The 20,810-nt window shown below is 32.4% G+C and overlaps 2 protein-coding genes across 2 annotated transcripts in view; one reads left to right on the forward strand and one right to left on the reverse strand.

The window, feature by feature from the left end:
* LOC108909263 (protein Gawky) overlaps positions 1–9,566 on the reverse strand; it is a 58,780-nt gene extending 49,214 nt beyond the window's left edge. The window contains exon 1 of the mRNA XM_018713538.1: positions 9,433–9,566. The gene's annotated coding sequence lies outside the window, so the exon portion shown is untranslated. The remainder of the gene's footprint in view (positions 1–9,432) is intronic.
* Positions 9,567–9,656: 90 nt separating this feature from the next.
* LOC108909276 lies at positions 9,657–20,041 on the forward strand. Its single transcript, XM_018713573.1, has 6 exons — positions 9,657–12,420; positions 12,485–12,749; positions 16,217–16,416; positions 16,469–16,605; positions 16,798–16,916; positions 19,323–20,041. The coding sequence occupies exons 1-6, from the start codon at positions 9,972–9,974 to the stop codon at positions 19,537–19,539; spliced, it is 3,387 nt and encodes a 1,128-aa protein (XP_018569089.1). The 5' UTR covers positions 9,657–9,971; the 3' UTR covers positions 19,540–20,041.
* Positions 20,042–20,810: the final 769 nt, after the last annotated feature.

The following is a 20,810-nucleotide window of genomic DNA, read 5'->3' on the forward strand; positions in this document are numbered from 1 at the left end:
GGCGCATATTTCTAAAGACATTGCGCGGCGATATGTACGTTCATTCGTGGTGTCGGAGACACCGTGTGCGAACAGCACAGCTTATACGAGGGCGTGCCGATTATTAGGCGCATAATTTCGCGATCACGGATGAGATCACGACCGTTTAGAGGCGTTACGTTTTTAATTCTCCCTGACGTAATTTACGAACATAAAATTAGAATCTATTGGCGACAACCCTGTTTATTTACAGTTTTAAAAAATTGGTTACATGTTCATACAACGTGGATAATACACTGAGAACGCTTCACAATTGATTGATTATAACGTATCTACTAATAGATAGACGACATTTTGCATTTGTAACCTAGTTTGACCGATTACGTTAATATAAACAATATGACTAACTTACTTTTCAATTTATCTCGACAATAAAATATTTCGCGACATTTTGTTAAATTATAAATATATTTGGCATAAACTTACTTGTTCCCAAGTAATGTAACATATACATACAGAGTGTAACATAAAATGTTCACAACGATTTTTCAGACGAATTTAAGAACATTTTTAATGTAACAAATTACAAATTATATTTTATTAAATAGGCCCTAAGAGTGGGCAGATTTGGAAAATCAATTTCCACATTACATCTTTTTTTGGTGCCAATTTTAGGAAAATTGTACGTATCAGTAACTTTTTTGTACTAAACCTAATAGTTTACTACCTTAACCACTTATCAATTAGACAATGCGAATATTCAGATTCGTGAGATGTTCCTTAACATGAATCAAGATGATGTCGGCCGGAAATCTGGTGCCCATTTGTTTAAAAAAAACTTTTTTTAAACAAATTGTAAAAATTGGTTTTTTCACTCTTCACTTTTTTTTAGGTTATTTGGCTCATTATAAACAAAAAATTTCCTATGCACTATATATGCCTCTAAAATTGATAGTTTTAAACTCGGTTTTAAAGTTATAAACAATTTAAGTTGCTAAAAATGCGAAAATGACGTTTTTCAACGGCCGATTTCCGGGTTAAAAATTGTTATTTTTGATGTTGCCAGGTACCTAAATTAAAGTTTAAACATCCCCTTACGAGATGCTGAAGAGTTTTTGGGACTCTCATTATTTTAAAGCCATGTTTTTTAATTGTGAATAATGCGCTGAGCCGCGCGCGCGTCTCTAATACGTAAATTTATTACCAAAGATCCATTACCCAAAGACTATGTCACTTATGTACCTTTATGTGGTTGTAAGTATTTGATACTATAGCCATTTTATTTTTTTCTGCACTCTATTAGTACAATTTTGAATTAATTAAATAAAAGTATTATGAATGATGAAATTTAAATAATCAATTTTCACATTATTTTATGAGAGTAATAGTACTTAGAATGCTAAATTCAAAGAACATAAGCTGAAGCCGCTAGATGAAATTGCAAATCCATGTATGAGAGAGGCGCGCGCGCGGCTCATAGCGCTTTATTAACAATTAAAAAAACAAGGCTTTAGAATAATGCGAGTCCCAAAACCTCTTCAGCATCTTGTAGGGGATGTTTAAACTTTAATTTAGGTACCTGGCAACATCAAAAATAACAATTTTTAATCCGGAAATAGGCCGTTGAAAATCGTCATTTTCGCATTTTTAGCAACTTAAATTATTTATAACTTTAAAACTATCAATTTTAGAGGCATAGGGCATAGGAACTTTTTTGTTTATAATGTGCCAAAACACCAAAACAAAATTTTTCCGGAGTGAAAAACCAATTTTTACAATTTGTTTTAAAAAAGTTTGTTTAAACAAATGGGCACCAGATTTCCGGCCGGCATCATCTTGATTCATGTTAAGGAACATCTCACGAATCTGAATATGCAAAAGAATCGAGTCGGAAAATTTCTCCCACGAATGCGAGGTTTTCGCCATGTCTAAATGTCTTTAATATCTATTTATTTTTCAGTTGTGTAGAACTGGGTGCACTGAAATTATTTGGTCACAGTTAGTGACCGCAAAAAACTTGTGATTTTCGCCCGTTTTTTCACAATTCGCAGAGAATTAAAAAAAGTACATAAAAATATGTTTTTGGTCGCAAATTACTTGTAACAAACTGAAATGAGCACAGATTTTAGTATTTTGAAAATTTTAAAAATCACCCCTACTTAGGGGTTGAAAAAAATGGCAAAAATGAAGAATTTGAATATTACCAATTGATATAAAAACTATTAGCATCTTAATATATATTTTTTTGGAATTTTTACAATTATTTCTGATATTCTCTATTTTTGGGGATGATTACACTCCCTGAGCGCGCTTAAGGGTGGATTTTCTAATTCAACATGCTTATTTCAGTCATGAGAATAAATCTTTCTTTGTATCAAGAATCATTCGATAGAAAAATTCACATACTAATAGTTTTTATATTTATTGGTAATATTCAATTCTTCACTTTGGGCGTCTTTTTAACCCCTAAATAGGGGTGATTTTTGAAAATTTTCAAAAAACAAAGCTATGCTCATCTTAATTTTTTACGAGTAATTTGAGACCAAAAACAAATTTGTATCTATTTTCTTTAGTACTCTGCGAATTGTGAAAAAACGGGCAATTTTTGCGGTCCCCTGTATTTTTTATTTTTATTTTTGCCAAGTGGACTCCTCTTTCGGAGTTACATCCCCATGAAATCCGTCCCTAAGAATAGTCTTTTTTACATCTCATAGGGGTGTTATAACATGTGGAATCTGATAATGCTACGCTTTTTGGTGGGAAATCCCCTTAAGACACTTTTTCGTGGGCCACCCTGTCTTTGGAGCCAAAAAAATTTTGTAGCATATTTGAATTTCTTAAAAATTATTAGTCCTCTAACTTTTCGTTACACTTTTCTCCCGAAACTAACGAGGCTGAGTAAACTTATAATTTGTAAAACGCATCACTGAATTTAACCAATTGTAAGCTAAACAGTTTATGATTACATCTTTTACATTCACAAAATACATTTCTGTATATACTTCCCCTTAAAAACAGTTCACAACCAAAAATTAAATTGTGAAGCTGTATAAAAGTTAAATTATTATTTAAATGTAAATAAATACTTCTTTAGTTATATTTTTAAACATTTTATAAAATTTATATAAGGATGCGACATTTCAGATGATTTATCAACTGCTCAAAATAATCAATCCATTAACCATTATTTCTAATGAATTTTAACTTCTCTATCTACGTAATAATTTTTATATCATTAAGCAAATATACCATACTTGATAAGGATACACAATTCACAAATACAACAATTTATTTTTATTTTATAATATTAAGTTGATAAAAGTAAATCCTTCAAATTTATAGTTCTTTCCTTCTCTTTACATCCCCACCCAAACGTTGCATGCGTAATCGTCAAACATCTCATAATATTAATAAAACAATAAAAGCACCTTATCTAAATCCAAGTTTTGTGAATTTAAGCAGATACTCGATTACAATCTCTCGGTACAAATTATTAGATGGGGATAAAAATGCGTTGTTGTACGAATGTGAATGTTACTGATAATACTCTATAAACTGACTACTACTTCCTTATATGTATTATTTATAATTTGTTAAGTGTATAATACAAATCGTGCAATATTTAATATTAAACACTTTAAAATTTGTACGAAATCGTATAAATTCATAAGAACTCTTAAGATGTTCGAAGGAACCCAGATGACCCTCCACATGAAGCAGAAAACTAACAGCGGGAAATTAAATTTTCACTCGAATTTCGAATTTTGGGAAATAAAAAGTTTTACATCAAAATTCGGACTGAGGTAGGGTAACATGATTACAAATTACCATATCCAATTTAAGGTCAACAAAGCGCCAAAGGTAAACAGATTCTAAAGATGGGCAAAATTCTAAGAGACTAAATGTCTAATTGTAAGTCAGGCGGAGACCGTTGCAAAGTTTTTGCGGGTCCATCACAGGTGGTGTTCGAACGTCGACCCTGGTAGACAGTTCTTTTTAACTCGCACACCTACTTTGTTATTAACAGAATTCCAAATTTTCAGAAATTCAAAACTTAAAAAAAAAGTTATACGAACATTTTTCTGACGGCCTAGAGGTCATATCTAGTTGACAAACCGTCCAGTAGTATCTGAGTCTGCGGCGAAAGACCCAACAAGCTCCAAAAGGCTTTCAATCTCTTAACGAAATCTCAAAAAATCAAGCTCCAAGTAATTTCCCAAAAAGGTACTTTTCGGAATCCTTACAAACAGTGCATATGTACGACAAAGACTAAGAAAAGGACACTGCTATCCCGAGAGTGTATTTTACCCTTAGTCAAAACATCTGGCTATTGATGGAGGAAAAACTCTTTTAGTGTGACGTCACATTTAAGCAAACCCGCAAAAAAATTGTTATATTGTACAGACCGACTCTGATCCTTGTGTACTATTTACACAGATACTATATTTTTACAAGGATTTAGAAGTATTTAAGAATAACCGTGTTATTCCTAATGCGTATGCTCGGAAAGAATAGTCTCATACGCAGGTGAAATCTTGTTGACATCTCGACGCTGTCATCGTTAGCGTATTTTCTCTTCATTTGTTTATTCTAGTTCTAGTTCTGCTAAGTATTTTTATTGTTTTTCTTGGTGCTGCGATGCGTCAGTATTTACCGGGTGTTTTTTTCTTCAAGTGGTTTATTATAGGCCTACTGTTAACCATAACCAAACTTTTCTTGAATTATACCCTGTTGCGAGGCTACTTCGCTTACATGAAATTATCTTTAATCCGTATGCTCAGTAACTACCATTGATATAATATTAATTTAATAATTACTATAAAAGTCAATATTATTCTATAAATTTAAATATATAAATTCTATAATTCTTTTAGTTTGTTACTTCATGACAATGTGCACTATGGGGTTGCCTATTATTTGGCATATGTGACGTCACTACTAAAAAGGTCTATTCCAGTTCGCCTCTTTACAAGCAAGCAGGAGCCCAGAGGCCCAACAATGCTGGCAACAGAGGATCTCGATACAAATTTCGTAGGAAGTATGTGCCTTTAATGATTTATTAAAATTTCCATTTATACCTAATTTAGTTCAAATGTCAATATGGCAAGAAGGACACAAGAACTGGTAGCTCACTGACTAGATCTAAGTAGTTCCAGAAGAGTACCAGTACCAAAGAGATTGGAAGAAAAGACTGCAATTTTTCTGCGCAAAGACTGTCGTTCTTCGCGAATAGGTGACTTAAGTGAGGAAATTATTACTTTAAAGGACACTAAATTTGTACTATAACTTAACTACACGTCAGCAAAATAGCCAGTGGGTGGTGAGTGTGGGAATTGGGAAATTGACATTATCTTCTTAATTTTATGAAAAACACCACTGTTTGGAAAATAAGATGATTAATGCTATTCTCTTGTTATTCTCTATGAATTCTCTACATGGTGAATTATTATTAAACAAGTGTTACTGACTGAATTTCGAATGGATTAACATGGAACTTTCACAAGAGTCCCCGTATTTTGTGCCCGCAAGGCACTTCGGCTAGACTTAAAGGAGCAGCAACTTCTAGTACAGTCACAAAGAGATGTGTGTGTAAGCGAAGTTACCTTCGCGGCAAATGATTAATATTTAATTGCGAACCCGAAGACTAAATACCAATACGTTTATGTGGAACAGTCAACGGATCTGCTCCGTCGTAACTCCTAGACAGTTAGTCTTTACAGCACGCTTCAAATTATTAATTTAACGTCTAAAACCGCAGAGATAAACATAAAAGAGCAAAACGTCTAACTCATGAAAACATATGTATAAATGTAAATTATTACAAGTTGTCTTCCTCTCTTTACATACAGGATTTTCACAGATTTTCTAAGGCCATTCGGTTTCGAGATAGAGGGTGTTTAACAGTGCCGTAACAAGGTATAGGCAGAGTAGGCGCAAACTGCTAAGGGCGCATGGAAAGGAGTTGAACACAAAAATTTAAAAAATATTTTTGCAAAAACATTCTGGGAATTTTTGTAAATTCTTTATAGTTTCCGAGAAAAAAAAAGTTATAGTATTTTCAACCTTCAACATCGCTGGACTATTGTAGCCACTAGCGTCATTCGCGTTGTAGGCTGTGCGCAATACGTTCTCCCTCCACGAGGCCCCGGACGATTCGAATACTGAAATGTGATAGTGTTTACATTAGTTCTTTAAGTACCAACAATGGTTTACGTGTATAGCAACTCAGAAATTGATGGATATCGTTTTAATTTAAGGTGAAGCAATATGGACCCAAATGTGTTTACACGTCGGTGAACAAAATTTTTAACAGTTGCTGTAATTACTTTATTAAATAAAACTACAAATTAATTGTGTTAATTAATAATAACAATAGAGGCAAAAGCAATTGAATTTGTTGACGTAAAATAGATGTTATAAAATTTTATTTACTTCTTGGGAAAGAAATTCTTTCAATTTTTTGTTTGTTCATTTTTTGCCGGTCGCCGACCGCATGTTTTGCCTTGCATATGGTAAGGTTTTACAGTGGACCAGTTTCCAGTGCTATGCAGAAGAGTATTTTTAAAATTATTTTCGAATTGTCGTTTCTGATTTTTTTTTTTTACAAAGCTGTACATAAAAGAGTCCCCTGTACGTTCAACAATTTTTCCCCTGTATATTATTATGTTTTTAATTCTGGCTTATTAGTAGATTTACTTTTAATTTTTTTTACAAATAATTAGATATTTATGTACTGAATATTTTTTTGTTTCTACAGTTGTCTTTGTGTGTTTGTTTATATCTTAGAATATTCAGGGTGATTCATAATGATGTGCGGGGGGTACTTCCTATTTTTTTTTATTTGAGGCCCTCCTGAGAAAATATTCAAATCTCAAAATGACCGAAAAAATTAGCTTTTATTTTTTTTTTTATTCAAGAAAACGCTTAAACTTAGAAATTTGAGTTTTGATACACGTTAACAACTAGTTGAATGGTATTTTTTGGTAGTCTTTTTTTCTGGTTTATGTCTGAATGAAAGAAATTAGCACCCCTTGGTTTTATTTCTCTCACAACTTTTTTCTACGTTAGCCAATTCCAACAAGAAAAATACTACATTTCATTAAGAAACTTTTTTACTCTTCCCATTTTTTCGTATACTTAATGGTTTACGAGCAAAAAAATCAATTATTTTTCCTTGCCGATTAGGTACACATTAATTAGTACAACAGTTACCAAAACCGATCGTCATTTTTGACATGATTTTTGCAAAAAGCTAATTTTTTCGGCCATTTTGATATTTGAATATTTTCTCAGGGGGGGAGCTCAAATCGAAGTACCTCCCCTAAAATTACTTTTTAAACACCTTAAAATATTTGCACATCATTATGAAACACCCTGTATATTAAGTGAAATAATTTATCATGTTTTATTTTTGTTTTTATTACATTTTTAAAAATAAAATGTTTTGAGTTTTTGCTTATTTTTAAGAATTAAGGCCGCAAAATTAAAAGCTTGCCTCTAGTAAAATTTCTTCTAGTTACGGCACTGGTTTAAAAATAACTTTTTTCAAATAACTCGGTAGACCTAAGTCGATATAACTTGGGCTAATAATTTATTTAATTAAAGATAAAAATGCACTTAATCTTTTACCGGTTTACCTCCGAAATTAATTCAAAAGTAGACATAGTGGCTGTAATAATTTGATATTACCACTTTTTTACAAAGCCTAATCTCCCTATAAAATATAAACGGAAAAGTTAACTACAACGCCAGTGAAAGCTAAAACAAGGATTTCGTGATAAAAATAGTGTTGGACTATTTATAAATTTAAAAATAGCAATGCATATAAAAATAAATTGCAGAGGTTGACCTTGTGTTAATTAACCACATAATTGAAGAATTTGAACTTGATACAATTACTTGTTCAAATTCAGGGAAATTTTGGAATCTAATTTTAAACATTATAGATATATTTTTATAATTAGCTACCTGTTTTATACATTTTTCTGTTAACTATAACTACACCTGAGACCAGACCACTGCTTCTACATGCCATCATGTGAAAATGATATCACTACATGTGATAAATGTATGATAGACCATATTTAGACTAAATTAATTTCTTTGGTAAATATCCTATGTTTAAAGTGTAATTATAATTACTCATATAGATATTGCTGTTAATAAACTTTAGTTAACGAATTACTTATTCTCGGCATAAATAAACAATACAAATGCTGCGTTTTGATTCAGACCAACGAGTTGTGATAAATTTATAACATTGTAGGTTCCTATAAGGTTGGACTGTAAATGAGAAATGGTTCTGACAATATGCTTGAAGAACACACTGTAAAAAATCGGCGTAAAAATCAAACAATGTAAACATAATAAGCCGGCGGCTACGTTTTTCGAAATAAGGTACTACATAAAATTTTAAAAAAAACGCCTCTTACAACACTATCTACTCAAATGAAGTTTATTGTATAAATATATTATTATAATGTATTTTACTGTGCTACAAATGTTGTGACATCTAAGTAAACTAAAAACGTAAAGTGTTCCTAATCATATGCAAAAAGTATTAATTAGTGTACATTCTAATGGATCTAGAGGTACTTTAGTTATCTTACTAGGTATAAAATTTAATATTTGTAATTTGTTATAAATAAATATGCATAGTAATACCTATTATGCCATATGTCAACCTAGGAAAACATTCATTTTGTGACATACATATCATTAAAATAATAATTAACGAATTTTGTAATACTTCCTAGTGTAATAACAACAAAGATAACCGAATCAACTTCCCCCACTGAATTCAATTATGTTTTTAGGCAATTAGTTACGAAAATAATTACTCAATTTAGTTTACATAGATAAACAATAAATACCTAGGCATCCTATTTACATGAAGCCTAAGTAGCTAGTAGTACTGAAATTAATAATTAATAAATACTATCTGGGATACCACTATTTCATAGCCATATCCCAATATATTGCTATAGGCCTATAAGCATGAATGAAACAAGTTTTATGTACCTACCGAGGCGGATATATTTGTTAACAAAATGTTACAATAAAAATGAACCTTTACGTATAAACAACAACTGTTTGTAATCGTAATTCAACAGGTATATTAAAATGTGGTTAATTATTGCACCATTGATTTTTCGTTTATTTTGCAAAACGATATGATATGCGTATCAGAAAATTAGGTATCTACCTATCAAAATTGACGAAGGAAATTTGTTGGTATACAGATTACATATTCAAGAATCTAGGTCATCCGTAAATCAAATATAGTTATTGTGCCGAAGCAATAAATTGAAAGAAAAGGTTCAGAATAATAATAATATAAATTTAACACAATACGTAGGCAGTTTGTAATTTAAGACGCCATTTAAATTGGAGCAACTTTTCCTATAAAGCACATACTAATTTAGATACAAGTATATACAATAAAGCACTTACCTATCCGTTAAAAGTCTTTTAATTATAAAATTCGCACAAATATCACTCGAAATCACACGGATTCAAATTGAAATTTCAATCTTTTAAATGAACGTCAGTCGTCAGTACCTGACGCCATTTTAATTTTCTATTTTCCTAGTGTTTTAAATTTTATAAAATAGAGCACGCTACTTACTCGCTGTTGGTGCTCCATCTATTGGTCATCATTTTAGTGCACCTATCAACAGTCAACACAAACTAGAAGAGAAGTGAAAAGAACGAAGACCAAAACTAATAAAAAAAAATTGTATATTGTGCCGTAATGTCCTCAAAATCGACTCAATAATTTATTTGCCAATGTGGTAGCTGAAAACATTTTTTCGATCTGGAAAAATTTTAAAAAGGACATTGTGAGAAATTCTGTTTAAGTACAGCCCTTAACCTTGTTAATTATCAAGTTACAAAATGTTCAAATAAAATATTTCACAGTTACAAACCATAAGCTTACAAGTATATAATAACAAAATTTGTAGAAATGTTACTGGAAAATTTCTTCTGAAATGAATACTCCGATAACCATTTCAAGTACAAGTACTGCCCCTAACAATTCGGATTTTGTTCAGTTGAACTATAGCTCACGAAACAATGAAGAATCTGTTATAAGTTTAGGCTCCACAAGTTTAGAACGAGTACCAGTAAGTTGGACATCAAGAGGTAATACTTTTAAACGGAGAGATTCCAACACAAGCATTTCAAATATTCAGAAAGTTAGTAATTGGATTAAGAGTATTGAAGAACCTAGACATGTTTCATCTGCTGTAGTAGATTTGGAAGATGATGTAAAAGATGGTAGTTTTAAGGAAAGTGCCAAGACAGAAACTCCGAAAGACGATTTTAGTTCTGATTCGAAAAGTGTAATCTTATTTCGTTGTGATTTTAATAAATCTGCTAAAACCTACTATCCACCTTTAGCTGCATTTGGCAGATCTAGTTCTTTAATAAGTTGTTTAAAAAATGATAAATCTGAAACAGTGAATAGTTGTGTCACTAGCATATCGAGCAAATCAGATCCTACGGGAAGAAAACCAGGCTTCAGTAATGAAGGAATTGGACAAACAAATTTGTTGTTAAAACGTTCAGATTCTAGCAAAATTATGAACCACTACACTAAACATAATATTAATGTTTCGGTACAGAAAGAAATCTTAAATGATGCAAAATCGAATGGAAGTTCTGAAGTTTATGAAGTACCCTTAAGTCCTGAGAGTAGGAAAAAGGAATTATGCAGTTATTTGCAGTTAATGAATCCTGCAGATAAAAAAGAAAGGTTCATATTGCAAAACCGACGTTCTACAAGGGTTAGAAATTTAACCGCAATGCAGGAAAAAAGAAAAATGAATGATAAAGTTTCAGAGAGTGGGGATAGTGAACAGTTGGTAAAAGATGCAGAAAAATGTCCAACATTGAAATCGTTTAGAGAACTCAATATCAGAGTGGAAAAAGCAAAATTTAACGATGAACTTTTTAAAAATAAAATCAGTGAAGCTGAGGCTGATGTCTTTTGTTTTCCTTTTCCATCAAAAGAATTAACTGAAAATGTTGAGGATTTTGATAATACTATGACAAAATTAATCTCTAGATATAAAAGAATATGTAGAATAAAAAACCTTAAAGTAAGTTGTAAAATAGGATTAACAAAAAATGTTCCAAAAACAAAAGAAAACCTTGTAAAAAGAGTGCTTCAAGTCAAACGTAAAGTTGGTCTTAAAGAGAATAATGTGAAGAAAGAAGAACACAAATTTAAAGATTTATTAAAGAAAAAGTATAGAAAACCAATGACTGCAGCCAGAATTAATTCGTTGAGAAGTACTGGGAAATTTAAAAATGTTTCATTAAAAAAACTGATAGGAAAAAAAGAAAAGGAACTTAATAGAAAGAGCATAAGAAAATCAGTTCGGGAAAATCGAGATATTAAAAAGAGATCACCACAATCTAGGAAAAAATCTTTATCTGAAAATTCAAGAGTAGAGACAAAGCTAAAACCAACTAGCCCTCAGTGTGAAATTGTTACGATACCTAAAAGTAGTGAGGATAGTTACATCGATATAGAAAATCTGATGGATGATATGATAGACTTCAATAATCTCAGTGAAGAACACAAGAAATGTTTGATTGAGAATAGGATTTTATCAACAAAACCAACACCACGAGAAACAATTACCAGTGTTATGGAAGAACCATCCAACTCATTTTATAGCTTACAAGAAATGTCACCGTTATATGGATTTAATAAAACAGGCGGAAACGAAGTTAAGATGCTGTGTGAAGTATACAAAAATTCGGTTTTAGGCAGTGGCAGGAGGGATGTAACAGAAGAGTATTTACTCAATATAGATGCAGTAAAATCAGAGAATAGAGAAAGGGATGATGCAGAATATAAGACTGATACAAAAACTGCTATAGAAAAATTGGTATCTTCATTACCAGACAGTAATTTTGAGTATGATCTTAGTGATAATGAATTGATTATAAAAAATGAAGACGATGACAAATCCGCTAGCTATAAGAAGCATCAATTAACAAATGGCATCACTCTGCAGGAACATGATTATGCCGGTGTACCAAGCGATGATGAATTGGAAGAGGAAGCAGAAGTAGATATAACGGTTCCAAATAAAAAGTTAATTGTTAGAAAGCGGGAAATGTATTCTCGTATCGCACAAAAAAAGACCAAATTCCAAGTATTGCCTTACAACAAGTCAGTAGAAATGAAATCATTGCATAGAAGTTTGCAACATGTGGAGAGAAAAACAGATAATTCTTTGGCAGATCAATCGTTTACTCGAGAGTGGGACCCTGACAATTCACCTAAACAGAAGTCGAAGAAGCAGTCGCACTATATTTCTATAGAGAAACAAAATGGAGCTGTCTTAAAAGCATTCTATATTGACTTTAATCTAATAGTGTGTCAGGAAAAAGTTATTTCATTTTGGATGCAAACTCCATTAGGTATTTTTTTATTGAATATTATTAGGTCAGTGTTAATATAAAAAATTAATATGTCTCTTTGTAGGGAATGTTCTTGGGTCTCAGAATATGTGGATCCCTCGAGGGCAGACTCAGCGACTCTATTTGAACGGTAAATGCTTGCAGAAAGAATCGATGGAAATGATTATAGCCATGGAGACGCATGTGGCTTACGTCGAACTTTGGACAAAAGAACATAAGTCCGACATAAGAGAAGGTCCGGTAGCTGATGTGTTCGCAACAGTTTACTTTTGGAAGCAGAGGCAGAGCGGACTTAGTAAGAAAGTATTGCAATTGGAGAATATTAATGGGTGAGTGTCCCAATATAAAACAGGAAGAAAATGCTTTTGTAAAATTGATCTTTTTCGCTACTCTCAACTACACTTTTAAATAGTAGTGAATTAGTTACAATATTTCCTGAATTCAAATTCAAGAAACTTGTAGTTTTTTATCATAGTATTTCAATTTCCAAAGGAAAACAAATAAATATTTGTGAATGTGTTATCATTGACATGTCGTTGAGGTTATACGTCTGTTGCAGCAAACTACTATAAACGTTAGAAACTGCTTGGAGTATATGCACTAATAATTTGTCATGTGCACTAATAGTTTTCAATAGAATGTTGATAGTGTGCATATGCCAAACATTTTCCAACACTTCTAGTAGTTTGCTGGATGTTATATCCCATGGCATCATCAATCTTACCAAATAATGTAACAGATAATTCCCGTTCCCGAGAATAATGGAAGTGGTGACATCTATTGTATTAACTTAAAATCACTGTCACAGGGAAAATATTTTGTTTTGTATCTGATTATTTTTGTATTTTTCTGGCAATATTGTGCAACTGTGTGGGGAAAAGTTCAAGTGTTAGTTTCTTTTAATACGGAAATCAATATGAGATTAAAAGATATTGTTCAATGCTACAATGCAGCAATGGAATATTTGCTACCTTTTCAGATGTTAACCGAGAATGAAACAGTGTGATAAAAACTTACCCTGTACTATTTTATTTTTGTCATCAAAATCATTATTTAACTGTGACCTGGTAAACTATGCCTTAATTGTGCCATTTATTTTTCAACTAAAATTTCATACTATTGTCCTCTTTTATTTATTATTATTAATAGAGGGACACAGAGGGGTTATTTAAATAAGATGTTTTCTGAGATAACATGTTCATGGTCTAGTATATGGAGTTTATACAAGGAGTGTTAAAAAAGTGAGCAATTTCATGGGTCACGCATGTAAAGGCAGCATTGATGCGCGAGAAATTTAAAATGACAATATAAACGTTAACTTTTATTTTCTACTAATTTCTTAAAGTCCTTCCACTTATCTACTGCCTCTGACATTGTAAGCACAACTTTGTTACTAGGTTCCAGTGCATCAGCGCTAATCCTTAAACTTTACTTTGGGTCATAAAACGGGATCCGAATTTGTATGCGTGGCCCGTAAGAGTCTTCACTCCTTAGTCTAGTACATTAGAAGTTGATAAGAATGGCGTATGGTTCGAATTAAAATTTTTATCAAAACAAAATTTATATAGATATTTTACCAAAATTGTCTGTAGCTTGCATTAATTGTAGAGCAGTATTCAGTGACAAAACACTACACATTTTTTTTATGTAAAGTCCTGATTTCTGTAAGTTTTGTTCTTTAGAAGTTCAGCATTATTATGATAATTTATGTCACACAAACAAAGAAAATAAATACAAAACAAAAAAATAGGAAGATATAAATGGCATAGGTAAAAAATCAAGAACAAAAAATAAGCAATGAACACCTGAAATTTCTCCTTTTTTCCATTAATATACTGTCCCTTTTGATCTTTCATAAAATTGAGGAAGTTTACAATTAAAAAAGTTTTCTCAATTTCTTTTGGAACTACGTAAATTTGTAGTCTATAACCAAAAACAACTAATAGTTGCAAAAAATATATATTTTTTTAATACTACAAATTAATTATGGATGTAAATATTTACATATATTTTGTCACATTATCAAGAATGCATCTTCATTTAGTGTTTGACAAAACCTGCTCTTCTACTGTGTGTCATCTGATCTATACTCCGCGGTCGAAATTATAGATAGTGACTCAGACATAATATAAAAACATTATTACCATACTGCATATAAAATATAAAATGATTTTTATATGGTTCAATATTATTTATCTTTGTGCCGCTCGCTACGCACATCGATAGAATCTATAATCGTCTATAGACTGAGTTACACTGAACGTCGACCTATATTCTATCTCTGTCTTTTGCATTTGGTAGGGAATAGGGAAATGCTTTTTTAGTGGGTGTAAACGGACTTGATTTACCAGTCCTGAGAAACGTCATAGCATAAGCGTAGACGAGGGGTCTAATTCCATGGCTGTAATAAATTTATAAATTAAAAAAACACAACTGGGACATTTAAAAATGCTGTAATAATTAAAATGGGTCAAAGTGCCGGTTATAGCAAACCGTAAAAAAATATTAGTTGTTATGTTTTATTATCTTTTTTCAATATTTTCTATATCTTGTTGCCTTTTACGCAGACACGCCAATGGATTTTTGTTTCCGGCACGCTTCAGCCCCCTTACTAGTTCAAAAGTTAGCGATGAGTCACTCTCTATAATTTCGTCCGCGGAGTATAGTGATAGGCGCTATCGAATAAGAACTGTCAAAATATTCAATAGTACCAAACTATTTGAATTATTCGATAATCCAAAAGGTACTTGAATAATGGTTAGCACATGAACCACTCACAAAGAATCTATGAGACGGTGGGATGAAACAAATAACTGTTATTTTGCTAAGGAGTTTTTAGAATATCCTAGCAAGGATACAGCCAAAAAATATCAGGCCATGTCTAGGTCAAATCACCTTGTGATGGGTATTCAGACTGGACATTTTTTGGTAAGAAAGCACTTTTACAACATGGGAAAGGGTGAAACACCTCCTGGTAGGGGTTGTGAACAGGAAGAACAATAATTATTATTTGCATAAACGAATAACTGCCGTACCCTAATAACTTGGAGTATATTGATAAATTATTTTTCTTTCCAAAAATAAATAAGAGATTTCATAGTCCAACATTGAATGAATTTAGTTAATAGGTAACGCTACTAATTATTAATTATTCAATAGCTAAATTCATTTGATAGTTCTCATTTCGTCTGATCTACGATTCCCATCCCCACGAGATGGAATCTAATTTAAAAAAAATGTGGATGTGGGGCACCTCGAAGCAAACTGAGTTTGGCTGTTTCTAGACTGTTACTTATTATGCTCATGCTGTAAGATCATCCTGTCACTGTCATTCCTCTTCTCGATCACACTAAATGGCATCGCAAAGTAGTGCGGTAGCAAACAACTGATAAAACCATTTATTTTATTTTATTTTTTAAAACCATTTTAATTATTTACCTGTAACTGTAAAGTATGTTAAAATATTTGCAAGAACAGAAACCTCAGATGCGTTTCGTAATTCAAGTTACAGTATAAAATGCAATAACAAAACCACATAAAACAATGACAGCACAATATAAAATTCCAATCACATCTACAATATTCAAAATTATTATTTGTTTTTTTCGTTAATCGATCAGCTGGTTGACGAAAACAACACCATCTCTTGCCTGTTTATTTTTATGAATTGATTTGATGGATGGACATGACCTAGCCTTATGATTTTTAAACTAATTTTTGCTGGGGTTTATCATTATAGAAAGAATTTAAAAATTCTGTGCATTAAATGCTATTTATCTAATTATTATTTTTGCAGATTTGCAGATGACGTTCAGTATTCAGTAATGAAAAGCGTTCCTAAAATAATCGTCAGTTGGCACTCTGCGCACGATGATGGAGCGACAAAGAGAACGTTCATACACGCTTATGAGCCAGCCGCGGATTATCAAACGGTGGCTAATATATACAACATAGAACCCGTGGACCATTACGTTTCATCCCTACACAACATCGAAGGTAACTATGTCGATAGACCTGATTAAAAAAATGTATTTTTGTCTCATTACAGATTGTGACGATGTGATAATGGGTTGCGGAGAGAATAAGATAACCTTATGGAATGTGGAATATGGCTATATTATCGCCACAGTAGTATTATCTGAAATTAAATCACCACTGTCTACTTTGTGGGTTAAGTGTGACAGGGTAAGTGAGGAATATTTAAGTTTGTTTTTTTTCTCAACTAGGCTTCGACGTGCTTGCATTTTGTTCTTTATTCGATTTCTAGTTGTATTTAACTGTTGATTTTGTTTTTATTTTACAAAAAATGTTCCTTTTTGAATACCAACAAACTGATTCTTAACAAAAAAAGATAGAAAGCAGTCCATTTGTTTTTAGGGGTTTTTATTCGCCCTACAGCAGTGTGTAGATAGAGAACTTCGACTGATCGCTATTAATGGTTTAAACCATTCATGGAAAAAATTGGCCAGCTACGTTCCACCTGAAGGATTCGACAGGTAATTCTACCTTATATCTTGCCCACATCATGTCTAGGACTCGCAAAGTTTTTCGTAAACAGGGTGTGCTATTTAACTTTCCCAAAACCAAACACATATTTTAAATTGGCGTTAGTCATAGGTGAAGGATAGTATAGGGCTTAATTTAACAAAAAAATTTTTTATCATATTTATTCTTATTTTCTTTCGTTTGTTCCTTGAAATCAACCTTTTTTCAGATATTTGCAGTTCTGTTTATTATTTTTTGACAAGAATAAAATCTTTTAACCTTTCGCACAGTTTGATTAGGGTTATTGAAGACTGGTTGAAAACAGACCTGTCCAGTGTGATAAAACTTTAGCTTTTTCATATTTTTTGGATATTTTTCATATTTTTTGTTTTTTTTTTATTGCGACGACATTGGCAATAGCCAAGCCACACAATTGCAATGCGTCTACGATCCATCTCTTGTTGTGATAAAAATGCAACCGAGACTAATATCGGCCAAACCGGTTTGAAAATTAAATTACATGTGAAAGAGCCAGCCGGATCCAGATAGCGACAAGTGAGCAACGAGGCTTAGCCTGAAAAATGAATTTGAACATTTCAAGTTTGCTGTTTACACTTATCGTGAATCCAACTTGAAATAACCCATAAAGCCGATAGGCCGTTATAACCCAGCTGATGGGTCAGATTATTTATTTTTGGAAACTAATATTTCTGTAAAAACTTTATTTTATCAAATGGACGTAATTGGTTTTTATATTTTATTTACCCTAACATATTAAATAAAACTATTACGAAACTTTCTACTGAATTACGCAACTTTGCCCCCATTTAAGCTACTTCGTACCTCTTAGCGTTTCCGAGATCCCTGTAGTGAGAAGCAAATTTGTAACAGCCTGTATGTTTAAACATAAAGATTTCTGTTTGTGTAATTTGTCATCATCTGTCAGTTTATAGGAAAAGCAAATCAGAAATAGATGTGTTATTGCATTCTATATTTAATTTGAATTATGAAAAATGCCTGACTGTTCTATAGTTCTTGCAGATATGATGTTTCTTTTTTAATTTAATAAACTGTCAAACCTGTCATTTCCAGTTATGATAATGAAAAAGGATCGATCTTTCGAAATGTTGACTTTAATTGAAGTATCTAATATAGTAACATGTATTTTTTTAATTTGTGTTACTTCTCACAATCAATCTGAAATTTTTGGCTACTAAAAAATAGTTTAATAACAAAGAATAATCTTTAATTGATCCTTTTAACTCAAGAGTTTATTTAATTTATACGAGGCACATCCGCAAAGTAAGAGAACCCAAATATTTTAAAATCGCAACGGTAGTATATTTACAAAAAATTTTCCACTCAAACACCTTGATAGAAGAGAAAAGATGAAATTACGAGGTCAAAACTGTGAGCGGGGTAGTTGATGATTATCCAACCAAATGAATCCAAAAGTTGCTTTGTAGCATTGGTTGTGTGGCGACATGCATTGCCATGCAACAAGCACACTTCCTTCATTAACATTCTCCTTCTTTTGTTCTGTATCACCCTCCGTAGGGTCTTCAGGATTTCACAGTACCACGCAGCATTAATTGTTGTCAAAAGTCAAAAGTTGTTATGATTTTTCGGGCCGAAAGAACGTTTTTGATTTTTTCCCTGATAGTGAAGACAGATGTCGCCACTGCATTGATTGTTTTTTCGTCTCGTGGGCATAGTGACCCACCCATGTTTCGTCGGCAGTCACAATAGTCAAGGAATTGTTCACCTTCCAGTTCAAAGCTTGCGGGAAATTCCCTCGCACACAATTTTCAGTAACCTAATGTTTCAGTAGTGATTTCATGCAGAAGAGATCTGGAGATTTGTAGAAACATTGCGTTCATCTCATCCAAAGTTCACCATCTCATCAGTCACGATTGAGGGATGCCCACTACTTTGTTCATCATGAACATTCGTTCTGGCAGCTTTATACTCACGTTACCACTTGCACACATTAGTACGATTCATCACACCGTCCCTATAAACAGTTTTGATTTCTTTAAAAATCTGGATCGGTGACTCCCTTTATGAAGAAAGCGGATGACGCTCCTCATCTCTCTGCTGATAGGTTTCGGAATAGCGGCACTCATTTCAAGAAAAAATAATAAGTAGTAACATTTTTTTAATTTTCCAAGCAATGAACTCAAATTTTTTGTTATCAGATTTTAAAATATTGTTGCGCAATAACATTGCTTACAAGTGAGAATATAAAGATTATTTCTATGTCAAGTTTGACTCTTTACTGACCTCCATCTGTAGTTAGAGCCGATTTAAGTTAAGTCTTTCAAAGAAAACGCCAGTGGATATGTTAAGTGACACACCCTGTACATGTCTACCAATGAAACCAAAGTATTTTCAGAATAATCATAATTACCTTTCAGACTAAGAGGCGTATGTATAGAAAATGGTTTGCTACTGTCCTTTTACGATCAGGGCATTCTCTGTTGGAAAGCTGAGACCGGCGAACCAGTTGAAGAAACCAGTATAGAGTCTGATATCATCCCGTCGGGCAAATACGTGATATTGATCGAAGACGAGCAGATCCTCGTGAAACATGCCATGACTCACCTAATGTCGTTGTCTGTAGAAGAGACATAGTCGTTATCATGCAAGCTATCGTGTGTATGTTTTTAATTTTTTAATTACTTTTACATTTTTTACTGCAACTTAGGAGTAGTTGTTATTTAGTTTTCATTAAAAGAGTGTTATTTACGAAGGTTATGTAAAGATTTTATTTTAATTCTAGGCATCGTATAGCACGTTTCGTTAGAAAACATTTCTTTCTGTTTTACTTAGGAAATTGTGCGAAAGGTGATTCATTTGAATGTTACATCGTAAATGTCTGGATTGTATATAATTCGAGTTATTTCTTGTAAAAACTGTGATGCACTGATGTCTACAGATTTTGTTAGTTATATTAATGTATATAATTGAAACGAAATGTATATTTATTGATTTTGAATTTTAATGTACCGTAACTTATTCACAAATGATTTAAAAATGGATCTGTATAATATATTTGAACAATTTAGAATACACATTTTGATAGTTTGTGTAATATAAGACGTATGTTGAAGATTATATTTTATATCCAGTAAAATCTTATTTTCATTTCAGTTAGTAAAAGTTTTAACATTGACATATCTATAAAATCGTTAGTGCGTCGTATTATATCAAAATTGAGATGTAATAGTTAAAATTATACGATCTTCCTGCTCACGGCTTTGGACGAATGAACGTTTTGATTACGAACCAAGTTCTGATCAAAAACCAAAAGTAGCCAGGTCCGGGTCTAGGAGGGCTACAGGGCCTATAGCCGCGGACATCATGAGATCGGGGGCCCTTAGCAAGATCTGGCAAAATGAAACCAAAAAGTGTTTAGATTTTGTTTTTTCTTACAATCAAACCAAAAAGTGTTTAGGTTTTGAAATTTTATATCGGCAAGTCGCTGATTGTTCTCGTAGATTAATCCGACCGTGAAGGCGGCTGCATCTGATGCGATATGAAAAACTTTGTAACTTTTGTAACCTGAGGGGTTATTTATTTACCCATCGTTACGAAGAGTACCGTAACGATATCAACTTGTGAAAAGGAGCTCATCGATTCTCATTTACACTTTAATTATGGTACGTTGGAACTTAAAAAAGTGGTACGTTCCGAGAATTAATTTCAGGTACTTACCGTTCCTTTGTTTACCTAGCGTTTAAATTCATGGAATTGTCGTACAGGGTGTTACACTCTCATGCAATGAATCGCTTAATTTAAAGTCATCAAGAAAACATCAGAACTTCTTAAGGTAGGTTTTTTTATAGTAACAATGCATAAAATTTTGCATGCGATGTGATTTTTGAGACTCAAGGAATCACATA

This window comes from Anoplophora glabripennis, unplaced genomic scaffold (genome assembly GCF_000390285.2).
Source record: "Anoplophora glabripennis isolate ALB-LARVAE unplaced genomic scaffold, Agla_2.0 scaffold306, whole genome shotgun sequence".
NCBI classification, from domain to species: Eukaryota; Metazoa; Arthropoda; class Insecta; order Coleoptera; family Cerambycidae; genus Anoplophora; species Anoplophora glabripennis.